This window comes from Apodemus sylvaticus, chromosome 3, assembly GCF_947179515.1.
Source record: "Apodemus sylvaticus chromosome 3, mApoSyl1.1, whole genome shotgun sequence".
NCBI classification, from domain to species: Eukaryota; Metazoa; Chordata; class Mammalia; order Rodentia; family Muridae; genus Apodemus; species Apodemus sylvaticus.
In genome coordinates this window covers 143,037,272-143,063,489 of record NC_067474.1, presented here as the reverse complement: position 1 = coordinate 143,063,489, position 26,218 = coordinate 143,037,272, and the positions used below count along the sequence as shown (strand labels likewise).

General features: G+C 46.8%; 1 protein-coding gene across 2 annotated transcripts; it reads left to right on the top strand.

Annotated features, from left to right (window-relative positions):
* On the top strand, nt 1-26,218 carry Zbtb8a (zinc finger and BTB domain containing 8A). 2 transcript variants are annotated; one of them, XM_052177458.1, is made up of 5 exons: nt 1-376; nt 10,618-10,696; nt 18,468-19,291; nt 20,698-20,867; nt 25,433-26,218. In XM_052177458.1, exons 3-5 carry the CDS (start codon nt 18,469-18,471, stop codon nt 25,763-25,765), a joined length of 1,326 nt encoding a protein of 441 aa, XP_052033418.1. In that variant the 5' UTR covers nt 1-376; nt 10,618-10,696; nt 18,468; the 3' UTR covers nt 25,766-26,218. The 2 variants fall into 2 exon arrangements, with proteins under 2 accessions (XP_052033418.1, XP_052033419.1); XM_052177459.1 differs by lacking the exon at nt 10,618-10,696.

Sequence of the window (26,218 nt, the reverse complement as noted above, 5' to 3'; positions counted from 1 at the left end):
TTCCCAACGTAAAGTACAATTTAAAAATTTTAAGCTCCCGAGTAAAAGAATGATCGGCAGTCAACTGCTGGGGAACCTGGGCGCCCCAGTGCCTGCGGAGTGTGCAGTCGGGTGTGGGCACGGACAGGGGGAGTGGGCGAGGCTGCTGGTTGGTGCCTGAAATCTGTGCGTTGCCCCTTTAATTGTGTCCTCAGCCCTCGGGCGTTTCTGTCCAACGCCCACGTCAGCAAATACCTTTTGTTTCTCCCACGTTGGGGCTACTTGTTTTAGGGCGCAAAGCCTCGGCTTCGGAAGGGGGTGCTTCCCCTACCGAGAACCGGGAATCGCTCCGCAGAGCGCACGACCGAGCGAGCGAGCGAGCGGCCAGAGCCCCGCGGTAAGTGGTTGCGCGGGCGCGGGCGCAGGCGGGTGGAGGGCGGCCGGGGCGTCGGGGCTGCGGGCTGGGCCGAGAGCCTGGCGGAGGGCGGCGGGGCCGCTGGGTGCGCCCCGGGGCTGCAAACCCCGGCCGGTGCCCGGTGCGCGGAAGGCGCAGGGGCGACCGGGCGCCATTTGCAGCCGGGGGCGCAGAGCAGCGGCTCCGAGGGCCGGCGACGGCCACAAAGGAGGCGCGGGCGGCGGCGGCCCCGGGCGCGGCTGCGGGACAATGGCTGCACCGTCGCCCGCGCTCGCTCCGCCGCCAGCCCCGGCCGGCCAGGCTCCGGGAAAGGCGGGAAGGCGCCGGAGCCTCCTGGCGGCCGCGGTGGCGAGGCGGCGCCACGGGGCCGGGTGTGTCTGCAGCCGTCGGGCGCGGGACACGGGGCGCTGCAGCCTGGCGTTCTCACTCCGCTCTCCACCCTCGGGCTTTCCATCACGACGCGACAGTTCCGGGCTTAGAACCGAGGGCAGAAATATGGAGCCCCAGCTGGCTCTCGGCAGAATGTCCCTGGCATCTCCCACCGGGCGACACTGTCTGCTTTGGTCCCTTCGCGCTCTGGCGGCGCTTACTCGCCCTTGACCGTGTGGTTAGCTGTAATCCACGTCTTTCCGAGACGTGTTTGGAATAGGATTCACACCTAGCGGGCACCCAACCGCACACGCCGCCAACACCTAGAATTCTTTCTATTTGCAGAACTTTAGTAAATGGAGTGGTTTCACTTCGACGAAATATTGCACTTAATTTCTTATGGGACGGCTACCGGCTCAGGCTGTTTATTCTACCCAGCAAAGGAAAAAAAAAAAAAAAAACCCTAACCCTGTAGTCGCATCCCTAGGCAGGGAGCTGAGAGGTGGTAACCTCCCAAGGCGCGCTGTTCTTGGCAGCGTCCTGGAACAGTCTCCAAAGTACCAAAACCTTCGCTGATTTTTATCACTTCAATCGCACTTCTATTTAGTTATTTGTTCTTTGTTTTAAAGCGGACTCAGGCTAGACTTGATATATTGATCTTACCTACACCTTGGGAGTGCTGGGATGCACTAGGGAAATTTCTGACTTCGATGGCATAATTATATATTTTTTGTTCCGTTTTTTTGTTTTTTTGTTTTTTTTCCGAGACAGTGTTTCTTTGTGTAGTCCTGGCTGTCCAAGAACTCACTCTGTAGACCAGGCTGGCTTTGAACTCAGAAATCCGCCTGCCTCTGCCTCCCAAGTACTGGGATCAAAGGTGTGCACCACTACCGCCCGACTCTATTTTTTTAATGTTCAAAGAGGTTAATATAAGTTTTAAAAATTCCTCTTTTTTAGAATGATTATACACACACACACACACACACACACATATGGAAGCAGTGTTCCAAATCTATGTAGTTTATGATGACCTTGGACCTCAGATTCTCTTGCAGCACCCTGCCAAATGCTGGGATAACAGGCGTGGATCACCACACCTGAAATTATCCTGTACTCGAATTGAACCCAAGGCTTCATGCATGTTACAAAGGCACTCTACTGCTTAACCATATGCCCAGCCCTCTCCATGGTTCCTTCACATTCTACCAAAATAGAAAAGAAAAGAAAATCCTAAGCCCTGTGGTGCGTGAGTGCGTTTTGAACCCCGGGGCTTGCATGTTCTAGGCAAATATCACCATTGTGATACATCCCCAGGCCCCTTATATTTTAAATTTTAATTTTATTATGAAATGAGGGGTTTGCTCAGGGGTGCCTTGGTGTTCTTCCTGCCTCAGCCTCCCTGAACACTGGCATTTGCTGGCATACCCCACAGCGGCCTGCTCTCCCCATCCATGCCTTCTTCATCTTCCATTCCTGTTCACCTCACGGCCTTTGCACCTGTGTTTGGTTTGCCTGGAGTAGTTTCTTTCTTTCTTTTTTTTTTTTTAAAGATTTATTTATTTATTATATGTAAGTACACTGTAGCTGTCTTCAGACACACCAGAAGAGGGTGTCAGATCTTGTTGAGGATGGTTGTGAGCCACCATGTGGTTGCTGGGATTTGAACTCAGGACCTTCGGAAGAGCAGTCAGTGCTCTTAACCGCTGAGCCATCTCTCTAGCCCCCCCCCCCCCCCCCCCCCGTCCCCCTGCAGTAGTTTCAAAGATACACATGCTTTCCTGTGGACATCAGTCACTCAGATGTCATCATCTCAGTGAGACCTTTCCAGCTGTAGTTTCAAAACTGAAGCTTCTCTTTATTTTTTTCTAAGATTTACATATGTGTGTGTGTGTGTGTTGCCTGCCTGTGTACTGAGTGCATGCCTGGGGCCAGATGAGGAGGGTGTTGGTTCCCTTTGGATGGCAGTTAGACATGGCGGTGAGCCTCCACGCGGGTGCTGGGGATCGAACTCAGATACTTAGAGAAACAGCCAGTGCTCTTAACTGCCGAGGTATCTCTCCAGTCCCGCTTAAGTGTTGTAACATTTAATTCTAAGACTTTCCTGTCTTACACCCTGTAGTCCATATGTGCTGCTAAGATTATCGAAGATCCGGGTAACATATAAAGAACCGGTATTACTGGGCCCTGGTGTTGCAAACCTTTAATCCCAGCAGAGGCAGGCAGATCTCTCTGATTTGTAAGCCAGCCTGGTCAACAGATCAAGTTCCAGGGCAGCCAGGGCTACACCGGGAATCCCTGTCTAGAATAAAACAACAGAACAGAAATTTACTTCTTACACTTGTAGATGCTGAGAAGTTCAAGATTATGGTGGCCTGGGTGTGGCTTCCGGGATGGCACCTCTTCACTGCATGTGTAATGAGGATGGATACAGGGCTGAGGCTTCATTAGTAAAGTGGACTGAAGGGTGAGGTGGGGAGCCAACCTGCTCCTCCAAATCCCATTGTAAGGATGTTAACCCCCTCCATGAGGGCAGTGCCCCTCCCCCTCCCCGTGGTGGCCTAATAACCCCCTAAAAGCTCCTCGTAATGCTCCTCCTCTGCGAATGAACTTTCAGCCTGAACTTTGGAGGAGACACAGATTTCTAAAGCACCGCTCTTAAATTGTTTCTGGACTTAATTCTAAGCCTTCCCAGAATTACATGACCGTTCATCCTACGAAGAATACAGTCGCCATTCAAAGAACAGTTTGCTCGGTTCCAGTTAGCCCGAAGTTGGGAGGTAGGGTTTTTGCTAGGACCACACACTAAGGCCTACATCAGTGCTGTGCGCAGTGGGGAAAGAGGGATTGCTGGACCACGAACTTAATTCGGGTTTCCCTGTCACCCAAACTTCAGTCTATGTGACTTCTCTTCCTACCCCAAAGACCTTCAAAGTTAATGGTTCCTAAAATATGTGATCATCTTTCAACACCCTTTAAAAGATCATTGACCTTAATGGGAATTGAGTTCTATACTCTTCCTAGGGACTAATATAGACATTTAACTTGTAAGAGAATCAGGAAATGTTTCTGCTTGACTTTTCAAATGACTCTCGGGATTTAGTCTGACTTGCCAATACAATTTATAAGATCAGTCTCCAGAAACAAAGACAATCTGGAAGGCATTATCCATGCCTGTGGATACCTCTTGGCTGAAAATAAGCCTTGTTTGACATAGGACGCTATTTGTTATTGTCAATCATGCTGAATACTACCAAGCTGTAAAGTACACACACAGTTTACCCCATACTTCCTGAAGGGACCCGCACACAGTGGGGTGCTCCCTTCCAGACCCAGGATTAGGCACAAACTATACCCAAACACCTGTTTTCACAGAGAGTCTTTATAAAGTCAGGAAGAAAGAAAAGTCTAGCAGTTGCTTTCTGACTCCAGCAGAAAACAGCAGCAAGTGACCTTACAGGTGTGACTTTTTTTTTAAAGGGGAAAAATGAGCGGGTCTGTGTTTAGAAGGGACTAGGACGCTGTTAGAACAGGCTAGCATGCGGTGGTGTGTTTTGATTGGGTGTGTTATTTAGAGTGGCCAAGAGGGGACTTTTGGTTGCTGGACTTCAATACTTTGGTAGCTGGATCTTGGTTATTAGCCTTAGGAATGAGTCTGGCATAAGGATATATATCCAAGTATGAGAATAGGCCTTGGTGGCTAGAGAGTAGGCCTTGGTGGCTAGCTTTAGGAATGTCGTTTGTGGTTTACAAGGGAGAGGGGAGGGGGAAGGGCACAGCCTGCCAGTACCAGGTTTGCCCTGCTTGGGCCTTCTAGAGCCCTCCAATTTCTCGCTGTGTAATTTAGGAAGAAGGATCTGTTGGAAATCTTGACTGTTTTATTGACAAGGTCTTATGTAGGCCAGATTAGCTGCAGACTTGCTATGTAGTCGAGAAAGACTTTGAAGTCCAAATCTTCTGCCTTTATTTCCTCAATTCTGGGATCCTAGAATCCCAGACTACTGCACGACCACTGCACTGTTTGTGGGATGCGGGGGATCGACCTGGGCCTTCTTGCCGGCTGGACTGCACTTTACCAACTGACTGCCCCTTCTTTGGTTAAATGGTTAAATGGGTTTTCCAGATCCTTCCTACTCCAGGCTCCATCTTTCCCCCTATTGTTTCAATTGTCTTTTGAAAATGTAAACTGAGGCATTGTGTGGGACATTTGCATACCCTTGTGAGGGGCGGAGGAATGAGACTTGTAAATTGGTTCTGGGCTCATGCTGTTCAAGCTTGATTCACTTCCTTTGTGTATGATTTTGGAGAATTTCTTTCTGTTTTTGTTTTTTAATTAATTTATGTTTGTTATGAGGGTGACTTGTGATTCCTCTGGAAGAGCAGCTAGTACTCTTAACCCCTGAAACATTGCTGCAGCGCTCAATTTTCTAGTAATTTCTCTTGTACTGTAGTTTCTTTTTTTGTTGTTGTTGTTTTTTATTTTTTATTTTTTTGTTTTTTGGTGTTTTTGGATTTGGTTTTTTCAAGACAGGGTTTCTCTGTATAGCCCTGGCTGTCCTGGAACTCACTCTGTAGACCAGGCTGGCCTCGAACTCAGAAATCTGCCTGCCTCTGCCTCCCAGAGTGCTGGGATTACAGGCGTGCGCCGCCACCACCACCTCCTGGCTGTACCGAAGTTTATTTATGCAGTGGTGATGCTCCTAATGCAGACGCCGGGAACCAAACTCTGGTCCTCTTACTTCCATCCTCTGAGACATCTCTGCAGCCCCGGCTTACAGTTTTCATGTTTGAAAACATTATTGTAAAGGTGATTATTGGAAGCCAGTGATATGGTTCTGAGGGTAAAAATATTTGCCAGGCTGGATGACCAGAATTCGGTCCCTGGAACTCACATGATCACATGATGTAGGAGCGTCAACTCCTGCTGTTGTCTTTTGACCTTCAGGTGCCCACCTTCGGATGTGCACATGGGGTCAACACAAATACACAACAATAAATGATAGTAATTTAATTTAAAAATTAAAGGAAACATCTGCTATAAAGATATATATATATCTCAGATGCCATGCATGGAGCCCATACTCATAAGATTGAAAAGAGAGAAAGACAGATTTATATAATCTTTACAGCACGTGTTTCTCTGTGTAGCCCTGGCTGTCCTGGAACTCACTTTGTAGACCAGGCTAGCCTCAAACTCACAGAGATCCACCTGTCTCTGCCTCCTGAGTGCTGAGATTAAAGGCATGCTCCACCACATTTGGCCTAATTTATACTTTTTAAAAAAATCATTATAGCTGGGTATGTCAGATCACAATTGAAAGCTAGTTTGGGCTTGCTAGGTAAGATTATTCTGTTAACCGAAAAGAAAAATTATTCAACTGCCTTTTCAGGCCTCCTAGGGCACTGTTAACACAGGATGCAATGCCGGTGCACAGAGCCCATACACATAAGATTAAAGAGAGAGAAAGAATTAGGTTGTTTGTTAAAGCAGTTCCTGCCTGCCTCGGGCTACTCCATAGGGGAACAAGAAGATGACTCTGTGGGTGAGACAGCCCCGCCACCAAACCTGATAACCAGAGGAGTTCAATCCATAGAACCCACATGATGGGAGGATAGTACCAATTCCCACAAATTGTCTTTTGGTCTCAATAAGCTAAATGAAACAAAGAAAGAAGTGGTGGAGATTCCTGCCCTCTGTTCGGGGGAAGTTTTTTTGTTGTTTTTTGTTTTTGTTTTTTAGAGGCAGGGTTTCTCTGTGTAGCCCTGGCTGTCCTGGAACTCACTCTGTAGACCAGGCTGGCCTCAAACTCAGAAATCTGCCTGCCTCTGCCTCCCAGAGTGCTGGGATTACAGGCGTGCGCCACCACCGCCCAGCTCCGGGGAAGTTTCTTGAGCACTCTGTGGACCCCCTGAGCCTGGAAACAAGAGGAAAGAAGCAAATGTCCCAGACTAAAGGACGGGAACAAAGCCGACTGGGGAAATCTGGTTAGCAGCGCCTTGGTGGATCTTGACCTCCAAAGAAGGCTCGAAGCAGCAGGGGTTGTGACTCTTACCAGGCTCACAGGGTGAAGAGTGCCTCCCAGGGACTTCCACTCTGAGGAAATTGGGAACTCGACAGGCCCCACCCCAGAAAACTCCTAGGATGAGCCTTGGTGAAAGGAAGCTGGGTCTGTTTAGAAGAAGGATGGAAGTATAAACCCAAGAGAGGTTTGCTACACTGCCGCTGGTTCAACTTAGGATCTCATAAAGACCCTGAACTCTGGAGTGCTAGGGTTACAGATGTGGACCAGCAACACACACACACACCGTTAATCCTAGTGCTCTAGAGACAGGCAGGCGAGAATCTCTGTGAGTTCAAGGCCAGGCTGGTCTACATAGTGAGACACAGGAGTAACATTTGAAATGAGCTGTATAATTTGAAACTGATTCTCTCACTTTTTGGTACCTATAAATATTTGGTAGAACCAGTCGATTTTATATAAGCATAAGCATTCTTTTTTCCTTTTTTTTTTTGTTTTTTTTTTTGTGGGGTGGATTTTTGGATTTTTCCAGACAGGGTTTCTCTGTATAGCCCTGGCTGTCCTGGAACTCACTCTGTAGATCAGGCTGGCCTCGAACTCAGAAATCTACCTACCTCTGCCTCCCAAGTGCTGGGATTAAAGGTGTGCGCCACCATCGCCCAGCCTTATATAAGCATCCTTAATAGACACAAGAAAAATGTATGGTAATAAAATTCTAAAATGTTTGCAAGATGGCTCAAGTGTTAAGAGCACTAGCTTCTCTTCCAGAGGGACCTGAGTTCAGTTCCCAGCACTCACATTGGGCAGCTCACAGCTGCCTGTAACTCCAGCTCCAGGGATCTGACGCCCTCTTCTGGTGTTTATGGGCACTACACACAGATTGCATATACATACAGACAAATAGAATCTAAAAAATTAATTTTTAAAACTTGAATTGCCGGGTGTAGTGGCGCACGCCTATAATCCCAGCACTTGGGAGGCAGAGGCAGGCGGATTTCTGAGTTCGAGGCCAGCCTGGTCTACAGAGTGAGTTCCAGGACAGCCAGGACTACACAGAGAAACCCTGTCTCGAAAAACCAAAAAAAAAAAAAATAAAATAAAAAATAAATAAATAAATAAATAAAAATAAAAAAAAAAAATAAAAAAAACTTGAATTAATCCCAGCGCTAGGGAGGCAGAGACAGGTGCAGCTTGGTCTGCATAGCAATCCCCAAGTCACCTGAGATTACATAGTGAGACTTCGTCTCACACAACACAAAACAAAAACTTAAGTGTGTTTAAGTGTTTAACAAAAACTTAAGTGTTAATCGATACTGCGATTAAAGGCACGTAACACCTGGCAACACTTGGTTATTTAAAAATAAATTATTTCTCTATGTGAAGGATTATTGTCCCTACATTTATGTTTGTGCCTGGTGCCCACAGAGGTCAGAATAGGACTCTAGATGGATCCTGTTCTTATAAAACAACATGTTGGTGCTGAACTCCAACCCATGTCCTTTGGAAGAGCAGTATGTGCTCTTTTGTTGTTGATTTTTTGTTTTGTTTTGTTTTTGTTATTCAAGACAGGTTTCTCTGTATTGCCCTGGCTGTCCTGGAACTCACACTGTAGACCAGGCTGGCCTCAAACTCAGAAATCCGCCTGCCTCTGCCTCCCAAGTGCTGGGATTACAGGCATGCACCACCGCTGCCTGGCTTGTTGATATTTTTGAGACAGAGTTTCTCTGTGTCCTGGAACATGCTCTGTAGACCAGCAGGCCTTGAACTCACAGAGATCCGCCTTTGAGTGCTGGGATTAAAAGTGTATATATACCAACATGCCCGCTTAGCTAGTGCTCTTAACCACTGAGTTATCTCTCCAGCCCTGTGATTGTCTTGCAGGCCCTGTTGTGAACATTTTCCTTGGGTTATTTCTCATGAATTGCTCCAGAACATCAGGTTACTGTCGCTATTGTCATTTTTAGATGAAGAAACAAGGCGTGTAGCTCACAGACAGCTCACCCCTCTCCCTGCGCCAACCCTGAGAACAACAGGGCACCAGGCTGTTGTCTGGCTCTCATTGCAGGAAGCAAAACAGTTTGAATATTTTAAGCAGAGAAAGATCTCATAAAATGTTTGGGTCTTTACATAGTCATCAAAGGGGCTTGCATAAGGGAGGGGCTTGTGGCTTAGGGCTTCTGAACTGTTTCCCAGAACAAGACTGCCCAAGGGACCCCTAGGGAGGGACTCTGGAGGCTGCAAAATGGTGTTCCTAGCTGCAGTTTGGGGATTCAGAAGCTGCTGCCCTCAATGTCACCAAATAGTGATGCTACCTATCTGTTTAAGAATTATAATTGTTGGGCTGGAGAGATGGCTCAGCGGTTAAGAGCACTGACTGCTCTTCCAAAGATCGTGAGGTCAAATCCCAGCAACCACATGGTGGCTCACAACCATCCGTAATGGGAATCTGATGCCCTCTTGTGTGTCTGAAGGCAGCTACAGTGTACTTAGATATAACTATAAATAAATTATCTTTAAGGCGGGGCTGACCAGAGCAAGCAGAGGTCCTGAATTCAGATTCCCAGCTACCACGTGATGGCTCACAACCATCAGTACAGCTACAGTGTACTCATATACATAAAATAAATAAATCTTTTTAAAAAAGAATTGTAATTGTTAACATATTCTTCATTAATGAATTTGTGAAATTTGATATATGTATAAATCATTTGCTGTCTTGATAGCTATCAAATTTCCATAAACATGTCTGCCACCATTAACGGTTTCTCCCCTCACTTCTGCCTCCCAACTGTCATAAAAGAATACCTCATTGATATCTCACACTGTGGCAACTTTACTGCAAAGGAGTGTGAGAAATGTACTTTTTAGTTTTCCAAAAGGAAGTTCTGAAGGTATCTTGAATAGTTGCTAGGGTGGAACTTGGTGACTGTCCCAAAACATGACATTTCATCAGCATGTAAAAGCCATGTAAGGCGCAGGCTCAGTTTAGAAATCCATTTTTTCTGGTAACTCTGAATTCACCTTGACTGGCCGCAGAATAGACGCTGACTGTAGCTCTGGTGATCCGGGAACGCTGTCAGGGTAACCGATCCACCCACGCCATCCTAGTCCTTAGGACTGGGTAACGAATGAATGATCTTTCATTTTGTCGAGAATTTTTCCTCCCTCAAACTCCTAGTTTTCCTGGGCATGGTAACACATGCCTGCCCTTCTAACACTGTGAAGGCTGAGGCAGGAGGATCTAAAGTTTGGAACCCACCTGGCTTTCACAATGTCTCAACAAACAATAAAAAAAACAGTTGCAGCCGGGAGGTGGTGGCGTACGCCTGTAATCCCAGCACTCTGGGAGGCAGAGGCAGGCGGATCTCCGAGTTCGAGGCCAGCCTGGTCTACAGAGTGAGTTACAGGACAGCCAGGGCTACACAGAGAAACCCTGTCTGAAAAAAAAACAAAACAAAAACAAACAAACAAACAAAAAGACTTAAACAGTTGCTCCTCCAATGTCTCCTAAGCTTCTTTTGTAGCCACTGTATTAATTACTTGGAGGTAGGTCCAAGACAGACTCAGCCAGCCTTGAACCCTTGACCCTCCTGTTACCACTTCTCAAGTGCTGGGATCCCAGGCATGTTCCACCATGCCCTGAAAGGGTTAATTTATTTAGAAAGTGATCTAATGCACCAAAGCCATTTTTAATAAAACAAAACTAAAAATCTATGCCAAATTATTTTTACTTGCTGAACATTGCTGCCTTCTATATAAATAAATAATTAGGTATCCCAGCAGATACGTCTCTTATTATAGAAGTTCACCCTGTGTTTGTCTCTTTTCTCCCCACAGACGCTCCGGTGTCTGTGAACTTGTTGGCTTGAAGTTCTTCCTGTTTGCCCTTCAACAGTCTTAAGGTTTCACACTCCAGGTATGAGGAATCACTTCTTTGGGGATGGAGCCTGAACTCAGGCCCTTAGGTGTTCTACTGTGGAGCCCCACCCCAGTCATGCATGGAAAGTTTTCATCCTTTTATTAACATAAATATTAATTTTGTACATTAATAACATTACATTTCTATTTTATTATGTGTATAGCTATTTTGCCTGCCCATATGTTTGTGTACTGCATGGATGCAAAGGTCAGAAAAGGACATTAGATCCTTTGCAGCTGGAGTTACAGGTGGTTGTGAGCCACGATGTAGGTGCTGGGATCTGAACCGGGATCTTCTGGGAAAGCAGCCAGTGCTCAGAACCGCTGAGTCATCTCTCCAGCCCCTAAAGTTCTAATTAAGTTGGGAGTGCGCATGCCTTTAATCCCAGGACTCAGGAGGCAGAGGCAGATGGATCTCTCTGAGTTTGAGGCTAGCCTGGTCTACAGAGTGAGTTTCAGGACAGCCAAGTTTACACAGAGATAAACAAAACACTCCAAACAACAACAGCAAACCTATATAAGAAGCAGACTTTTGCAGCTGTGTATTTATGCGATTTCTTGTGTCCCCCTCCCTCCCTGTATGAAATGCTCTGCTCACTCTCCTTTTACTTTTTTTTCTCTTGGTGTGCATTTGTGCACGCTTGCTTGTGTTGAATGTGGGCACACACGAGGAGGTCAGAAGACAGCTTTTTTGGGTGTGGGTCGTTAATTTCCACCTTTCTTGAGACAGGGTCTCTTGTTTGCTGATTCTGCGTATCAGGCTTGTGGGCCCCATGTTTCTAGGGTGTCTTCTGACTCTGCCTCCCATCCCACTAGAGCAGTGCTGGGATTGTTGTAGGGAAATTAGGATTCCCTGTAGATCCTTAGTCTCCTTAATACAATTCTTTAAAAATAGACTCAGGAGGAAATTTGAGGACCATTTTGTTAGAACTGGAAAGAAAAACAGCAGGGCAAGCAGCTGTAAATCTTGGCAGCTGCCAGGAGGAGGGAAACAAAGAAAGGGAGGGAGGGAGAGAGAGAGAGAGAGAGAGAGAGAGAGAGAGAGAGAGAGAGAGAGAGAGAGATGAGTTAGGGTCCAAGAAAGCTGACATGTTCAGCTGTATGGTGGAAGGGAAGGGAGTGAGTGCTTCAGAGAAAGAATGAGAAGATGCTTAGCTTGGGGCAAGTATTCAAACAGAAAAGATAGGAAGGTAGGTAGATAGGAGAGAAATAGAACATAGTAGATGATAGATAGGAGATAGATGATACATAGAAGATATTAGAGCTATCAGATCGATAGACAGACAGACAGACAGAGGTAGACAGTAGATAGATAGACAGACAGAAAGCAGACAGACGGACAGACGAGGCCGAGCCGTGCTGTGCCGTGGAAGCTCCGCAGTTTATATCAAGAGAGCGGCTTCCGGGCAGGACAGCCTGTCGTCTCTTTCAGGGGATAATCATTCCTCCCTCATGCTTAGCATGTCTTCTTCATCTGCTTTCCCGAGGAAATGAGGAAATGACGATTTCCTGGCCTACTCAGGGACTGACTAGTCCAGCTTGGAAGCAGGAGGCAATAGTATATTTCAATCCTCAGTTATTTCCACCAAGGCCACTCAGATCCCATTCTTTTGATTAGCAGCAAATTGTTTTCTCTTAATGGGTCTCAAAACTCCGATAGCTCCATATTTTAATAGTGTATTTAAATCCTAAGTAGGGGCAGCATTGGTGTTTCCCTTCATCGTGTTTCCAGGGGTCCGAGGGGGTGGATGAGAAGGGAGAAGTCCGCCCCAGTGCCCTCTGCTCAGGACAGGACCAAGACAGAGAGTCTTGCTGAACCTGGAGTTTGAGAGTAAGAAGCCGGGAATCCGGCCTCTTCCTCTCCTGCACTGGAATTACCGGCCCGGTGCTGCGACCGGCTTTCAGTCCTTCCACCCCTCCCTGCCTTCTTTTATTTTTATTTATTTATTTATTTATTTATTATTTATTTATTTATTTATTTTGTACTCAGTGTTGGAGACCAACCACAGCTCTTTGTGCTCCGTAAACAAGGACTCTATTGAGCTGTAGCCCCGCCCCTTTGGTTTCAAGACTTGAATATCACAGTTTTGGAAAAGAGATGAGCTCATATATTGCTCAGTCCCCCACCCCATGCCGTGCTTTTAATGCACACATATCCTGTTGGCTAGCATGCCGGTTTTCAGGGTGTCATCTCTCTGACGGGATCAAAATGGCAGCTCTCACTTGGCCTCCCTCCATACTCTGCCAGATGTTCTGTTAGTTCAGCATAGTTGGAAATTATCTCCTCCTGAGTCCCAGTTGCAGTCAAGGAGAGAAATACGTTTTAGAGCTGCCCCCCACCCCCACCCCTCAAGTGCTCGTGCAACACTCTAAATCCAGAATCTGGTAACTGCATCCAGGTTAAGGAATTCAGCCTACTTAAACAGTGTATTCCTTAGAGGTCATTACCAAATACAGTCCCAGGTCTGTGCCAAGGTCATTTAGTGAAATCTGACGTTCCCTGTCTTTCTTCCTGTGTGGGTTTAGAACTTAGCACCTTGGCAAACGTCCTGTGGCTGTGAGTATGGTTCAGCGGTGCGGGCGGTGAGAGAGGTCCATGAAGCTGGTTAGGCATCCCTGCGGGTGAGCATCTCAGGTCAGGAACCACAGAGCTGTCCAGAAAGGCACGTTAGGAAGGGCAGCCTGCCCCTTGTCAGCCTATGGGGGCCATTCATTCAGTCAAACTTCAAGAGTCCTCGCGGCCTTTCTGTTTTAACAGTTTCAAATTCCAGAATCTTCTGAGACTCAGGGCAGTCCCTTAACTAACCTCATATAAAAGCAGAAGGCAAAGCGTGTACTTCCTACATACAGCTGTACCGACTCCATCACCATTTCAAAGGGGAGAAAGAGGAGCATAAGGAACTACAGAACCAAAGCTCGTCCGAAACCCAGCAGGGCAAACTTCCCCGTTCTGCATCTCCTTTCAGCTCTGTGGACTTACAGCACACTTCCCTCTCTTTGGCTGGTTCCACATCCAGGCTGCTGCTGTCCTTGGCAGGTATTCCACAGCTCTGGCTGTCTCCAACATTTTAGGATCTCCAAGGCAAGCCAGGCCTCACCTTCCGTAGCTTCCTTTACACAGTGGCCTCCCTGAGCCTCCATGCAGGGACGCCGCTGACACATGCCCATGCTTGGTGGCTTTCCTTAGCCAAGGAGGGAGATGCCACAACCCTTTCTTTCTTTCTTTCTTTCTTTTTTTTTTTTTGGATTTGCTTTTTTCGAGACAGGGTTTCTCTGTGTAGTCCTGACTGTCCTGGAAATCACTCTGTAGACCAGGCTGGCCTCGAACTCAGAAATCCGCCCACCTCTGCCTCCCAGAGTGCTGGGATTACAGGCATGCGCCACCACCACCCGGCTGCTACAATCCTTTCTTCTATCCTTGATTCTAAAGCCAGAACTCTGTGGCTAACGGTGCCAAGCTCTCCAGCTTGCCGGGCCTGGGACACGCCCCCCAACCCCTCCATTACATTTTCCCCCGCTTTCTGTGTCTGAAGGTTTCCTTCGAGGCATAAGCTTTTCTTTACCTCCTTCTCACAGGCTGGAACCCTAGCTGGGTGAGGCCTTTCCCCAGGGTCGACAATCCCTTTATTCCATTTACCTGGGCTCTCATGTTTGTGGTTGTGAGCCTAGCTTTCAAGGCTGAGCCATCTCTCCAGCCCCATCTGGCTTTTCTTTAAACTTTTTTATTATTATTATTATATGTAAGTACACTGTAGCTGTCTATAAACACACCAGAAGAGGGCATCAGATCTCATTAAGGATGGTTGTGAGCCACCATGTGGTTGCTGGGATTTGAACTCAGGACCTTTGGAAGAACAGTCGGTGCTCTTAACCACAGAGCCATCTCTCCAGCCCTTCTTTAAACTTTTCATTTATCTCCTTTGAGCGCTGGGCTCACCTCCATTTTACTCCCCGGTGCCCGTCTCTCCTTGAGCTGTGTTTTCGTATTTGTCCTTGTCATCTTGCTTCTTTTCAGTAGAGACGTGCGTAAGAGTGATTGCTGATAACCACAGTTCTTAGGGGTGTCTTCGGACAACGCCAATACTAGGCTGTCTTTGAAATCTCTGCCAACGCCGTAATCCAAAACTCTTCCATTTGGCCTCAGGCAGATTTTTAGGACAAGGGCAAAATATCGTCACATTCTCTGCCAGAATCTCACAATGGTCTCTAGGCCGCTCGCTAACACACTCCCCCTCTGGAACTGCTTGAGCTAGCCCGCCGTCATTCACACGGCTCTCAGCACCGTTGTCTTTCATGGCCCTGCTAGGATGGCTAAGTGAGTCCTGCTTAAAGCCTTCAACTGCTAACCCAAAGCTCCAAAGTCTGCATTGTGCCTACCAGTAACATGGTCAGGGCCATCACAGCAAGACCCAGCTGCCTGGCACCAACTTCTGTCTTAGTCAGCGTCCCATGCCGTGAAGACATACTCTGCCTCAGGCAACACCAATAAGATAAATTCAGCTGGGGACTTCCAGTTTCAGAGCTTTAGTCCATTACCATGGTGGTGGGGAGCATGGCTTCACTCATGGTGCAGGAGCAGTAGCTGAGAGAGCTACATCCTGAACTGCAGACACACACACACACAGAGAGAGAGAGAGAGAGAGAGAGAGAGAGAGAGAGAGACTGGGTCTGATAAGGGCTTTTGAAACCTTAGAACCCACCCCCAGTGACAGCCTTCCTCCAACAAGGGCACACCTCCTAATCCTTCTAATTCTTTCCAGATAGTCCCTGGAGATGAAACAGTCAGAGAGATGCCCATGGAGCCCTGCTTATTCAAATCACTGCACTCCTGTGCTTCAGAAAGCGTGGAGACTAGAGCTCATGACACCCAGAGTCTAGTACTTGGGAGGCTGAGGCAGAAGGATTCTGAATTTGAGGCCCAACTGAGTGTGGGGCTCAGGGAGGGGAGAGGAATGGGAGGAGGAGGAGGGAGAGAACACTGTCCGTGATGAGAGGCTCCTTTCCGGGTGTGTGGAGAGCTCGGGCACTTCAAAGGTACCAGGTTCTCCGATGGTCTGGGTCTCTTCCTGAGCTGTTATTCCAAGTGCCCAGGTTGTTACAGAGGAAATTTGGCCAAGGCATAAAATAACTTCCTTTGTAACTTTGCAAGCCATGTGCAAGCAAGGCATGATTTTTTTCCCCATGTCTCCACCTCAGGCCCTATAAGAAAGCTCCCTTAGGGCAATAGTTCTCTGGTTGGTTGGGCTGAGTCCGGGGCCTGGAGCCTGTCCTTTCCCCTCTTAGGCGCCCCATTGCCGTTGTCATGGTGCTGCAGTGAGCAGCCTTGCCGACACCATCTGACACACAGCTCCACAATTCACTTTGTCATTGGCACCGGAGTCGTAAATCTATTCCACTGCAAACAGTTGGCAAAGGGACCCCTAGATTCTGATGTGGAGGTTTTCTTTCCTGGGCTCTTGTCTGTCAGCTAAGATGATATACTAAGAAATCCTATGCAGAGAACAGAAGCTATTCTCTATATTTCAGACAGATAATTTACTTCAGGGACATAAGAGAGTGTATAACCTGGAAACTCACTATTCTGTCTGGAAATTCTGTTGCCTGGTTTATAGCAGGGACTTACAGAAGTGTGTGCACTCCCTAAACTCACGCTTAATCTTGCAATTCTGCCTTCTCTCCAAGGAACTGAGCCATGGGTTGGAATGTTTGCAATAGGGGACAAGTGTTGTCTACTGTTTAATGACACTGGGGTCATTCTTCCTATCTTCTGTTACTCCTACCGTGTGTCTGAGGCAGTGCCCAGGAAGATATTTTCCACTTTACTTTTTTACCCCCCTTTTAGAGATGTATTTATTATATGTAAGTACACTGTAGCTGTCTTCAAACAGCGGAAGAGGGTGTCAGATCTCCTTCTGGATGACTGTGAGCCACCATGTGGGTGCTGGGATTTGAACCCATGACCTTTGGAAGAGCAGTCAGTGCTCTTACCCACTGAGCCATCTCTCCAGCCCCCAACATAAGCGCCTGAACAGGGACATGAACTCCACTGTTCAGCATCCTCCAGCTGCCCAGTAGTCCCTACTCAGAGCCTGTTTGAACAATCTGCACATGGCGGTCAGTGGCAACACAGACACCCTCTTTCTACTTTCACAAACTGCCCGGAAAGCAATTTTTTAATTTTTTAAAAAATGTTTTGTTGGGCTGGAGAGATGGCTCAGTGGTTAAGGGCACCGACTGCTCTTCCAAAGGTCATGAGTTCAAATCCCAGCAACCATATGGTGGCTCACAGCCATCTCTAACAAGATCTGAGGCCCTCTTCTGGGGTGTCTGAAGACAGCTACAGTGTACTTACATATAATAAAGAAATAAAAAAAAAATTAAAAAAAAATGTTTTGTTTTGTTTTTTTCAAGACAGGGTTTCTCTGTGTAGCCCTGGCTGTCCTGGAACTCACTCTGTAGACCAGGCTGGCCTCGAACTCAGCAATCAGCCTGCCTCTGCCTCCCAAGTGCTGGGATTAAAGGCATGCGCCACCACTGCCTGGCCAGAAAAGAATTTTTACTGAAACTTAAACAAAAATTTCCCTGATGGAAAAATTAACTTAAAATATGTTTAATTTTATGTGAGCCAGGCAGTTGTGGTACAAAGCCTTTAATCCTAGCACTCGGGAGCTAGAGGCAGGGGACCTCTGAGTTGGAGGCCAGCCTGGTCTATAGTGTGAGTTCCAGGACAGCCAGGGCTATACAGAGAAACCCTGTCTTGAAAAAACACAAACACTAAATAGTCCCCCCCCCCCCCATGCAGAAATCAAAGAGTACACTGCACGTCTTTGCCCCTCCAAATCCATTCCTTAGGATTTTATCATCATTTTCCCAACACCACTCTTCTTTTCATTACCAGACATGGCAAGAAATAATTTCAGTCAGCTGCTCTTAAGTCATTTGTGGTTATACCACTGACCCTAAGCTGTCTTAGTTCATGGTTTGTTTTTTTTCTTAAGTAGGCCATGGCCTAGCCTGAGTGTGAAGAGTAAGAGTAAGAGAGGTGAGGCAGTCGAGCTCAGAGGGTCAGGGAGGAGGATGCTACAAGCCACAGTAAGAGTGAGCTGCCCTCAAGGCTGGAGAGATGGCTCGGCAGTTTAAGAGCACTGGCTTCTCTTCCAGAGGTTCTGAGTTCAATTCCCAGCAACCACAGGGTGACTCAATCATCTGTAATGGGATATGACGCCCTCTTCTGGTGTGTCTGAAGATAGCGACAGTCTACTCAGATACATGAAATAAATGAATCTTTTTGTTGTTGTTGTTTTTTGTTTTTCGAGACAGGGTTTCTCTGTGTAGCCCTGGTTGTCTTGGGACTCACTTTGTAGACCAGGCTGGCCTCAAACTCAGAAATCTGCCTGCCTCTGCCTCCCAAGTGCTGGGATTAAAGGCATGTACCACCTTTTTGGGGGATTTTTGTGGGGGGAGGGTTGGTTTTTGGGGTTTTTTTTATTTTTATTTTTTTTTTTACTTTTTAATTTGAGAAAGCATTGTGCAAGTTTCCCAGACTGACCTTGAACCCTCTCTGTAGCTCGAGCAGGCCTTGATCTTGTACTCCTCTCAGCCTCCTGAGTAACGGAATCTATAGGCCGGTGGCAGCAGCTCCATGGTACCTGCTGTCTTCTGTGTCTTGGGGACTATTTTCTAAGAAAAGAGGTTTATCTGGGAAGCCAAGCTTCACCGGCTTGTTCCTCAGGTCCCCTCCGTCACCCACGCGTGTCTTTCCCCCACAGAATGGAGATCTCCTCTCACCAGTCTCACCTCCTGCAGCAGCTGAATGAGCAGCGCAGACAGGACGTGTTCTGTGACTGCAGCATTCTAGTGGAGGGCAAGGTCTTCAAAGCGCATCGGAACGTGTTGTTCGCGAGCAGTGGCTATTTTAAAATGCTGCTTTCTCAGAACTCAAAGGAGGCCAGCCAGCCAGCCACGGCCACGTTTCAGACCTTCTCCCCCGAGACCTTCACCGTCATCCTGGACTTTGTCTACTCCGGCAAACTCTCTCTTACTGGACAGAACGTGATAGAAGTGATGTCTGCCGCCAGCTTCCTTCAGATGACGGACGTCATTAGTGTGTGTAAGACTTTCATTAAGTCTTCCTTGGACATTAGTGAGAAAGAGAAAGATCGCTATTTCAGCCTCTCGGATAAGGACGCTGGCTCTAATGGAGTAGAGCCTTCCTCCTTTTACAGTAGCGGCTGGCAGGAGGAAAGCGGCTCCCCCCGCTCTCGCCTGAGCTCAGACCAAGGACCCGGTACAGCAAGTGGCAAGCCATGGAACAAGTACAGTTACCTCCCAGCCTCCCAGAGGAGTCCTCAACAACCGCTGGTCAAACACGAACAAAGAAAGGACCCCATGAAGAAGACCAAGCATTTGAGACTGCCACAGCCATCTGAAGCTGTTCAGTTTAAGTCCGGCAAAGGAGACGCTCGGACAGCCGACCCCGGCAACCACCTTTCCCAGTCTGAAGAGCAGGCACAGGTTGATGCTGACGTGGATTGTGTTCCTGCCGGTTACCAGTACAGCCAAGGGCCTGATGTCACATCCAGGAGCTTTCCAGGTACCCCAGAGACTGCAAGCCTCTCGCAAGTCCCAAATACCCTTCACTTTAGGTGCCAGGCGGTTTTAAAGGGATTTTTATATGTGTATGTGTGCGAGTGCACAAGAGTGTGTGTGTGAGTGTGTGTGAGTGTGTGAGTATATGTGTTAGTGTGAGTGTGTGTTTATGTGTGTGTGAGAATCTGTGTGAATGTGAGTATGTGTGTGAGTGAGTGTGTGAGTGTGTGTGTGTGTGTGTGTGTGAGTGTGTGTGTATGCATGTGTGTTTGAGTATGCCTGTATGGATTATGCCCACAGAAGCCAGAAAAGTGTATTGGATGTCCCAGACTGGGAATTACAGATAGTTGTGAGCTACCTGATGTGGGCGCTGTGAACCATTCTCAGCTCCACTGGAAAAACAGTCGTTGCTCTTACCCACTGAGCCATCTCTCCAGAGGAGGTGATTAAATAAAATGTTTCCTTATAAATGTTATATATAACATTTTTTAAAAAAGCATTAACAAGTATATCAGGGCATAGAAGACATAAATAGAACAAATTTAAGTTCTTTCACAGCTGGGCATGGTAGCCCACACCTGTGACCCTGGTATGAAGGAGGCTGAGGCAGGGGGCTCACCTTGAGTTCTAGGCCAGCCAGAGCTACTGAGTGAGACCCGGTCCTGGTTCAGCAGGTAAAGGCACTTGTCACTAAGCCTGGCGACCTGAATTCTAACCCTGGACCACAGAGTGGAAGAGAGAATCAGATGGCTCCTGTGTTTTCCTGACTTCCACAGTATGGCGTACGTGTGTACCAACATGTAACACACACACACACACACACACACACACACACATATACAACACACACACACCAAATAAAATATGTAAATAAATATAATTATAATATATCTAAGTATAATATTTATAATAATATAAATATAATCTTTAAGAATCTCTCTTAAGCAGGGTACACACTTTTAATCTCAGGACTTGGGAGGCGGCAGCAGGCTCATCTCTGTGAGTTTGAGGCCACCCAGAACTGCATAGTGAGAACCTGTCTCAAGCAAGCAAACAAAAATTCCTGCTTAAAAATGTGTTTGCGCTTTATCCTTGGCATGTGTGTGTGTGTGTGTGTGTGTGTGTGTGTGTGTGTGTGGTTTTACAGTCTGGTACTACCTTTTCACATGTAAAATCTGATTAGATTGCAAAGGATAAGAGTCTTCATGGTCGAGTTTTACTTCCCTGCCCAGGGCTGCTGACAGTCGAGTGTGCTTAATTCAAGCCGTGTGTCTGTCTGTGCCTTCACAGCTAGGTGGGCTGGGCGGGCCGGGCGGGCTGGGCGGGCTCACCAGCTCCTCTGGATTCCTTATGCTGAGAGAATCGCTACTGTGATTTCTGCAGTGATTTAATCCCGCTGTCTCCTGACAGATGGTCTGTCCAGGCTGCGATTCAAATGCCCATACTGCACACATGTGGTGAAGCGGAAGGCGGACCTCAAGCGCCACCTGCGCTGTCACACAGGAGAGAGGCCCTACCCATGTCAGGCTTGTGGGAAACGATTTAGCAGGCTCGACCATCTGAGCAGCCATTTCCGAACAGTACGTATATGAGTTTTCGTCATTTTGCTTCTTGTAAAATGTGTGCGTTTATCTGCTTTTATTCTCTCTGTCTCTCTGTCTCTCTCTCTCTCCTCCCCCTCTCTCCTCCCCTCTCTCCCACTCCCTCTCTCCCTCCCTCCCTCCTATCTTCCTCTCTCATCATCCTTCCCTGTTTCCCCCCACACACACACCTTCTTATACTGGGGATTGAACACTATCATGCGTGCTAAGCAAGGTCCCTACCTCTTAGCTATATCCCCAGCCCTGCATTTGTCTGCTTTAATAATCTTGAGTTGGGGATGGGAAGGCGACTCAATCAGTAAAGTGTGTGCCACACAAAAAAAATGTGACCTTGAGTGTGGATTCCCAGCAACTATATAAAATCATCTTCTTCATCATCATCACCATCACCATCATCATCATCATCCCAGTGTGATGGCATACACACGTGATTATAGCAGTGGGAAGCAGAGACAGGAGGCTCGTGGAACTCTAGCTAGTCTTGCTGAGTCAGCAAGCTCCAGTTTAGTGAGAGTTAAAGAAACAGAGGGATTGAGGAGATGGTGCAGTGGTTAGAACACCTGCTGCTCTCTCAGAGGTCCCAGGCTTGGCTCTCGGCAGCCACATGGTGGTTTGCAATCCTCTGTGACAACAGTAATAGGTGATCTGGCACCCTCTTCTCTACTCCAGTGGGCACCAGACCCACAAGTGCTGCACCTACATGCAGGCAGGCGGAACACTCATACATGACGAGACAAGTGAATGACATCATCCTCTACATGTGTGTGCATATACAGACATGTACACAGACATGTAACACAACCACAAATCTAAATTCGTGAAAGGAAATCTCTTCACACAACCCTACCATATCAATAACTCTTGGCCCAGTGAGATGGCTAAGTGGGTGAGGCCCTTGTGACCAAATGGGCTAAGCCTCAAGGCCTGAGGTTGATTTCCAGAACCCAGAAGAACTCCAAAGTCGCTCTCTGTCTTTCACATATGTTTTGTGGCATGTGTGCACACATATACATTCACACACACACACATACACTAATAATGATAATACTAAATAAGATGGTTTTTAAAAGAATTATTCCAGAAGTACTATTTTTGGTTTATAAATAATGCATAGATTTATGTTAAGTTATATAAAAGTTTTTACTGTGTGGTTCAGTGGGTGAAGGCACTTCTATTATACCTGACAACTAAGTTCAATCAGCGACTCACATGGTGGAAAGAGAGAACCAGTTCTTGAAAGTCTCCCTCTGCCGGGCAGTGGTGGTGCACGCCTTTAATCCTAGCACTTGGGAGGCAGAGGCAGGCGGATTTCTGAGTTCAAGGCCAGCCTGGTCTACAGAGTGAGTTCCAGGACAGCCAGGGATACACAGAGAAACCCTGCCTTGAAAAAAGCAAATCCAAAAAAAAAAAAAAATTAAAAAAAAAAAAAAGAAAGTCTCCCGTCTCCCTCTGACCTTCTTATGTGCCCTGTGACACACACGTACACACAGACACACACTAAATAACACATAAATGTATTCGCATCAGATATCAGACACACATTAAATAACACATAAATGTATTCGCATCAGCATACTCACAGAGATGCTGCTGTCTCTGCCACCAGGATTAAAGCCGTGCACCATCACGGCCTACATATACATATTTACATACTTTTATTCTCGAGACCTTGGAGTAGGAGATACTCTTTTGGTGCTAAAGCTTTCCATATTTCCGTGTTAGTTCATACCAAATCTCATATGGTTTGATATATTTCTCTGCTAGGAGACAGAGATTACCCTGTACGAATGTTTTAAGTGTCAGATCAGAATCACCGTTTATCTGGACACTCAACAGATATTATCGATAGAGGAACCTGCTGAGACCTGTCGGGCTGGGTCTGACCTGTCTCCTGTATACCTCCTTTCTAGTCTGTGTCAGGTCCCCCCTAGTCTCCCAAGGGAAAGGACTAGGAAGGCTGACAGACAGTCCAAGGCAGGGACTATTGGGAAAGTGTCAACGCTCAACATCTCATGGTTTAATAAGGGTTAATGATGGTGCCTCTAATCCCGGTGCTTATGAGGCTAAGGCAGGAGGATCACCATAAGTAGAAGGGCAGCCTGGCCTACAGAGTAAATTCTAGGCCCACCTGAACTACAGTGTAAGACTCTGTCTCAAAAATAATCCAAAATGGGGCCATAGAGATGGCTCAGTTTGTAAAAGTCTTTGCTGGGAGAGCGTGATGCCCTGAGTTAGAAGCAGCTATGGTGTGACAGCAAACAGGAGAGACCCTGCCTCAAACAAGACAGAAGGTCAGGACTGACACCAGAAGGTGTCTGCTGACTTCTACACAATGACACATAAACATGTAGCCACACAGGAATACACACACACACACACACACAAAATAATAAAAGCGAATGGCTCAGCAATTAAGAGTACATGCTACTAGCTGGGCTTGGGCACACGCCTTTGGTCCCAGCAGAGGTAAGCAGATCTCCAGGCCAGCCTGGTCTGCAGAACAAGTTCCAGAACTGCTAAGGCTAGACAGAAAACCCCAGCTCCGCCAAAGAAAGAGAAGAGTACTACTCTTACAGAGGATCAGAAAGATTACATCTCTCCGGGAGTCCATCTCAAAGGGATCCAATACCCTTTCCTCCCCTTCATGGAGACCCACACGTGTGGCATATACTCATACAAGCACACATACGTAAATAAAAATAAATCTTTTATTTATGTATTATGCCACTATGCATTAGATACCAAAAGATGTGTCATTGAAGTGACTCATCAGGTAAAGGCTGCCAAGCCTGGTGACTGAGCTCATACCTCAGAACCATATGGTGGAAGGAGAGAACCAATTCCTGAAATACCCAAAGTACCCAAACTCTCCTTTGATCTCCATACACATGCCATGGCGCCCGTGCATCCGCACCGTCATCACCCGGACCTTCACCCGTCATCACCCATGAGCCGGCACTGTCATCCATCCACCTGCACAGTCACCCACACAGTCACCCATGCATCATGTAAACATCAATGAAGATGACAGTAACAGCCTTTTAAGATGAGCATAGAGAGCCAGGCAGTGGTGGTGCATGCCTTTAATCCCAGCACTTCGGAGGCTGAGGCAGGAGGATTTCTGAGTTCGAGGCCAGCCTGGTCTACAGAGTGAGTTCCAGGACAGCCAGGGTTACACAGAGAAACCCTGATTTGAAAAAACAAACAAACAAAAAAAGTAACAAAAAAAAGAAAGATGAGCACAGGGGGCCACACCTATGGTCTGTTTATTTATTATATACTCTCCCAAATTCTTCTATGCACTCTTTTATAAAAATAAGACCAGACTACATAGGTTCTTCTGCCACCTGAGTTCCTGTGAATCTCTGCCATGTTTAAGTTGACTCTGAGACACTTGGTTAATAAATGATAAAGATACTGACCAAACCAGGAGTAGGACCGAAGCCCTCTCACACCTATCCAATCTTCAGTTAATAAAAATAGCCAGTAATTGTTGCAAAAATATTAATAAACTTATATTCAGGATTATATTTTTTTCCATGAATAAGATAAAAAAAAAGTTGCATGCAGGAGGTTGGAGAGATGGCTCAGCAGTTAAGAGTGCTGGCTTCGCTGGGCGGTGGTGGCGCACACCTGTAATCTCAGCACTCTGGGAGGCAGAGGCAGGTGACGGATTTCTGAGTTCAGTTCGAGGCCAGCCTGGTCTACAGAGTGAGTTAGTTCCAGGATAGCCAGGGCTATACAGAGAAACCCTGTCTCAAAAACACCAAATCAAAAAAACCAACCAAACAAACAAAAAAAGTTTGGCTCCCTGGCTTCTTTTCCAAGGACCGGGTTCAATTCCCAGCACCCACAAGGTAACTCAAAACTGCCTGTGGCTTCAGTTCCGGGGGATCTGACAGCCATACATAGAAAAATATGCAGGCAAAACACCAATGCACATAAAATAAAAAGTAAAAATCGCACCCGGTGGTGGTGGTGGCGGCACATGCCTGTGATCCCAGCACTTGAGGGGCAGAGGCAGGCAGATTTCTGAGTTCGAGGCCAGCCTGGTCTACAGAGTGAGTTCCAGGACAGCCAGGGCTATACAGAGAAACCGTCTCAAAAAAACCCAAAAAAAAAAAAAGTAAAAATCCCAAAACATTATTCTTCGACCACTATATGTTCACCAAAGCATGCATATGTCCCCCTTTATACACAATAATAGTAACAATAATATTAATAATAATATTATTTGAAATCTTCAAAGCAGAACATGGCACAGTGTTTGCAACTTTGACTCTGGGAAGGAGTGGGTTAATGAATGTGTGGAATTTTTAAATATGTAATAGTAGTTAAAAAAAAAAAACTATTACAGCCATTATTTAGAGCGAGCTGATATCTGATGAGTTCATGGTGTACATGCGTCACCCGCACTTGGAATAATTAGACGTTAACTTGAGTTTAATGCTTTGAGCGTCTTAAGTGTATGAACTGGTCCCTAAAATAGCAAACTGACCCAGTTTTGAACATTTATTTTTATCACTCTCTTTAAATCTCTGCAGATTCACCAGGCATGCAAACTCATCTGCAGGAAATGCAAACGTCACGTGACCGACCTCACAGGGCAAGTGGTCCAGGAGGGAACCAGGCGCTACAGACTGTGTAACGAGTGCCTCGCTGAGGTAGACGTGGACAGCCTCCCTGTGGACCTGGAAGCTGAGCGACACCGCGTGTCCCCGGCTGACGGAGATCAGGATTGCCGGTGGCACCTGAGCGAAGAAGAGACCAGATCCAACGGGGAGGTGGTAGAGGACGGGTCTTCCGGTCTGGTCATACAACAGGTCGATGATAGTGAGGAGGAAGAAGAAAAAGAAATAAAACCCAGCATCGCGTAGCCTGGAGAGGAGTGACCTGTCAGAGCTGGCTTGCCTGCACCGTACACAGACATCCTGTGTCTCTCGAAGGGCAGAGCCCGGTTAATAGGTTTCTTCTACTGACTTAGAAGCAACCTGGTGTGACTTGCATGCTTTCTGAATAGGCCACGGAATCCATTCTGCACTTTGCTGCTGCACTGGGAAGATCTTGCTTGCTTTGGCATGACAGATGATCAGTTACCCTTTTCTGTTATTACAGATATCATTTTCTTTAAATATTGGAAAAATCTAGCAAACTTTTTTGACTAAAATATTTTAAATAAATCTATCACAAAACTTTAAGACAATCTTATTACATTTTCATTTATTCGCTTTGTTTTGGGGGTGTGGACACATGCTGGGACACTTGTGGAAGTCAAGAAGAAAATTTGTAGAAGTTGACTCCTTCTGTCGTGTGAGGTGGAATTCAGGTTA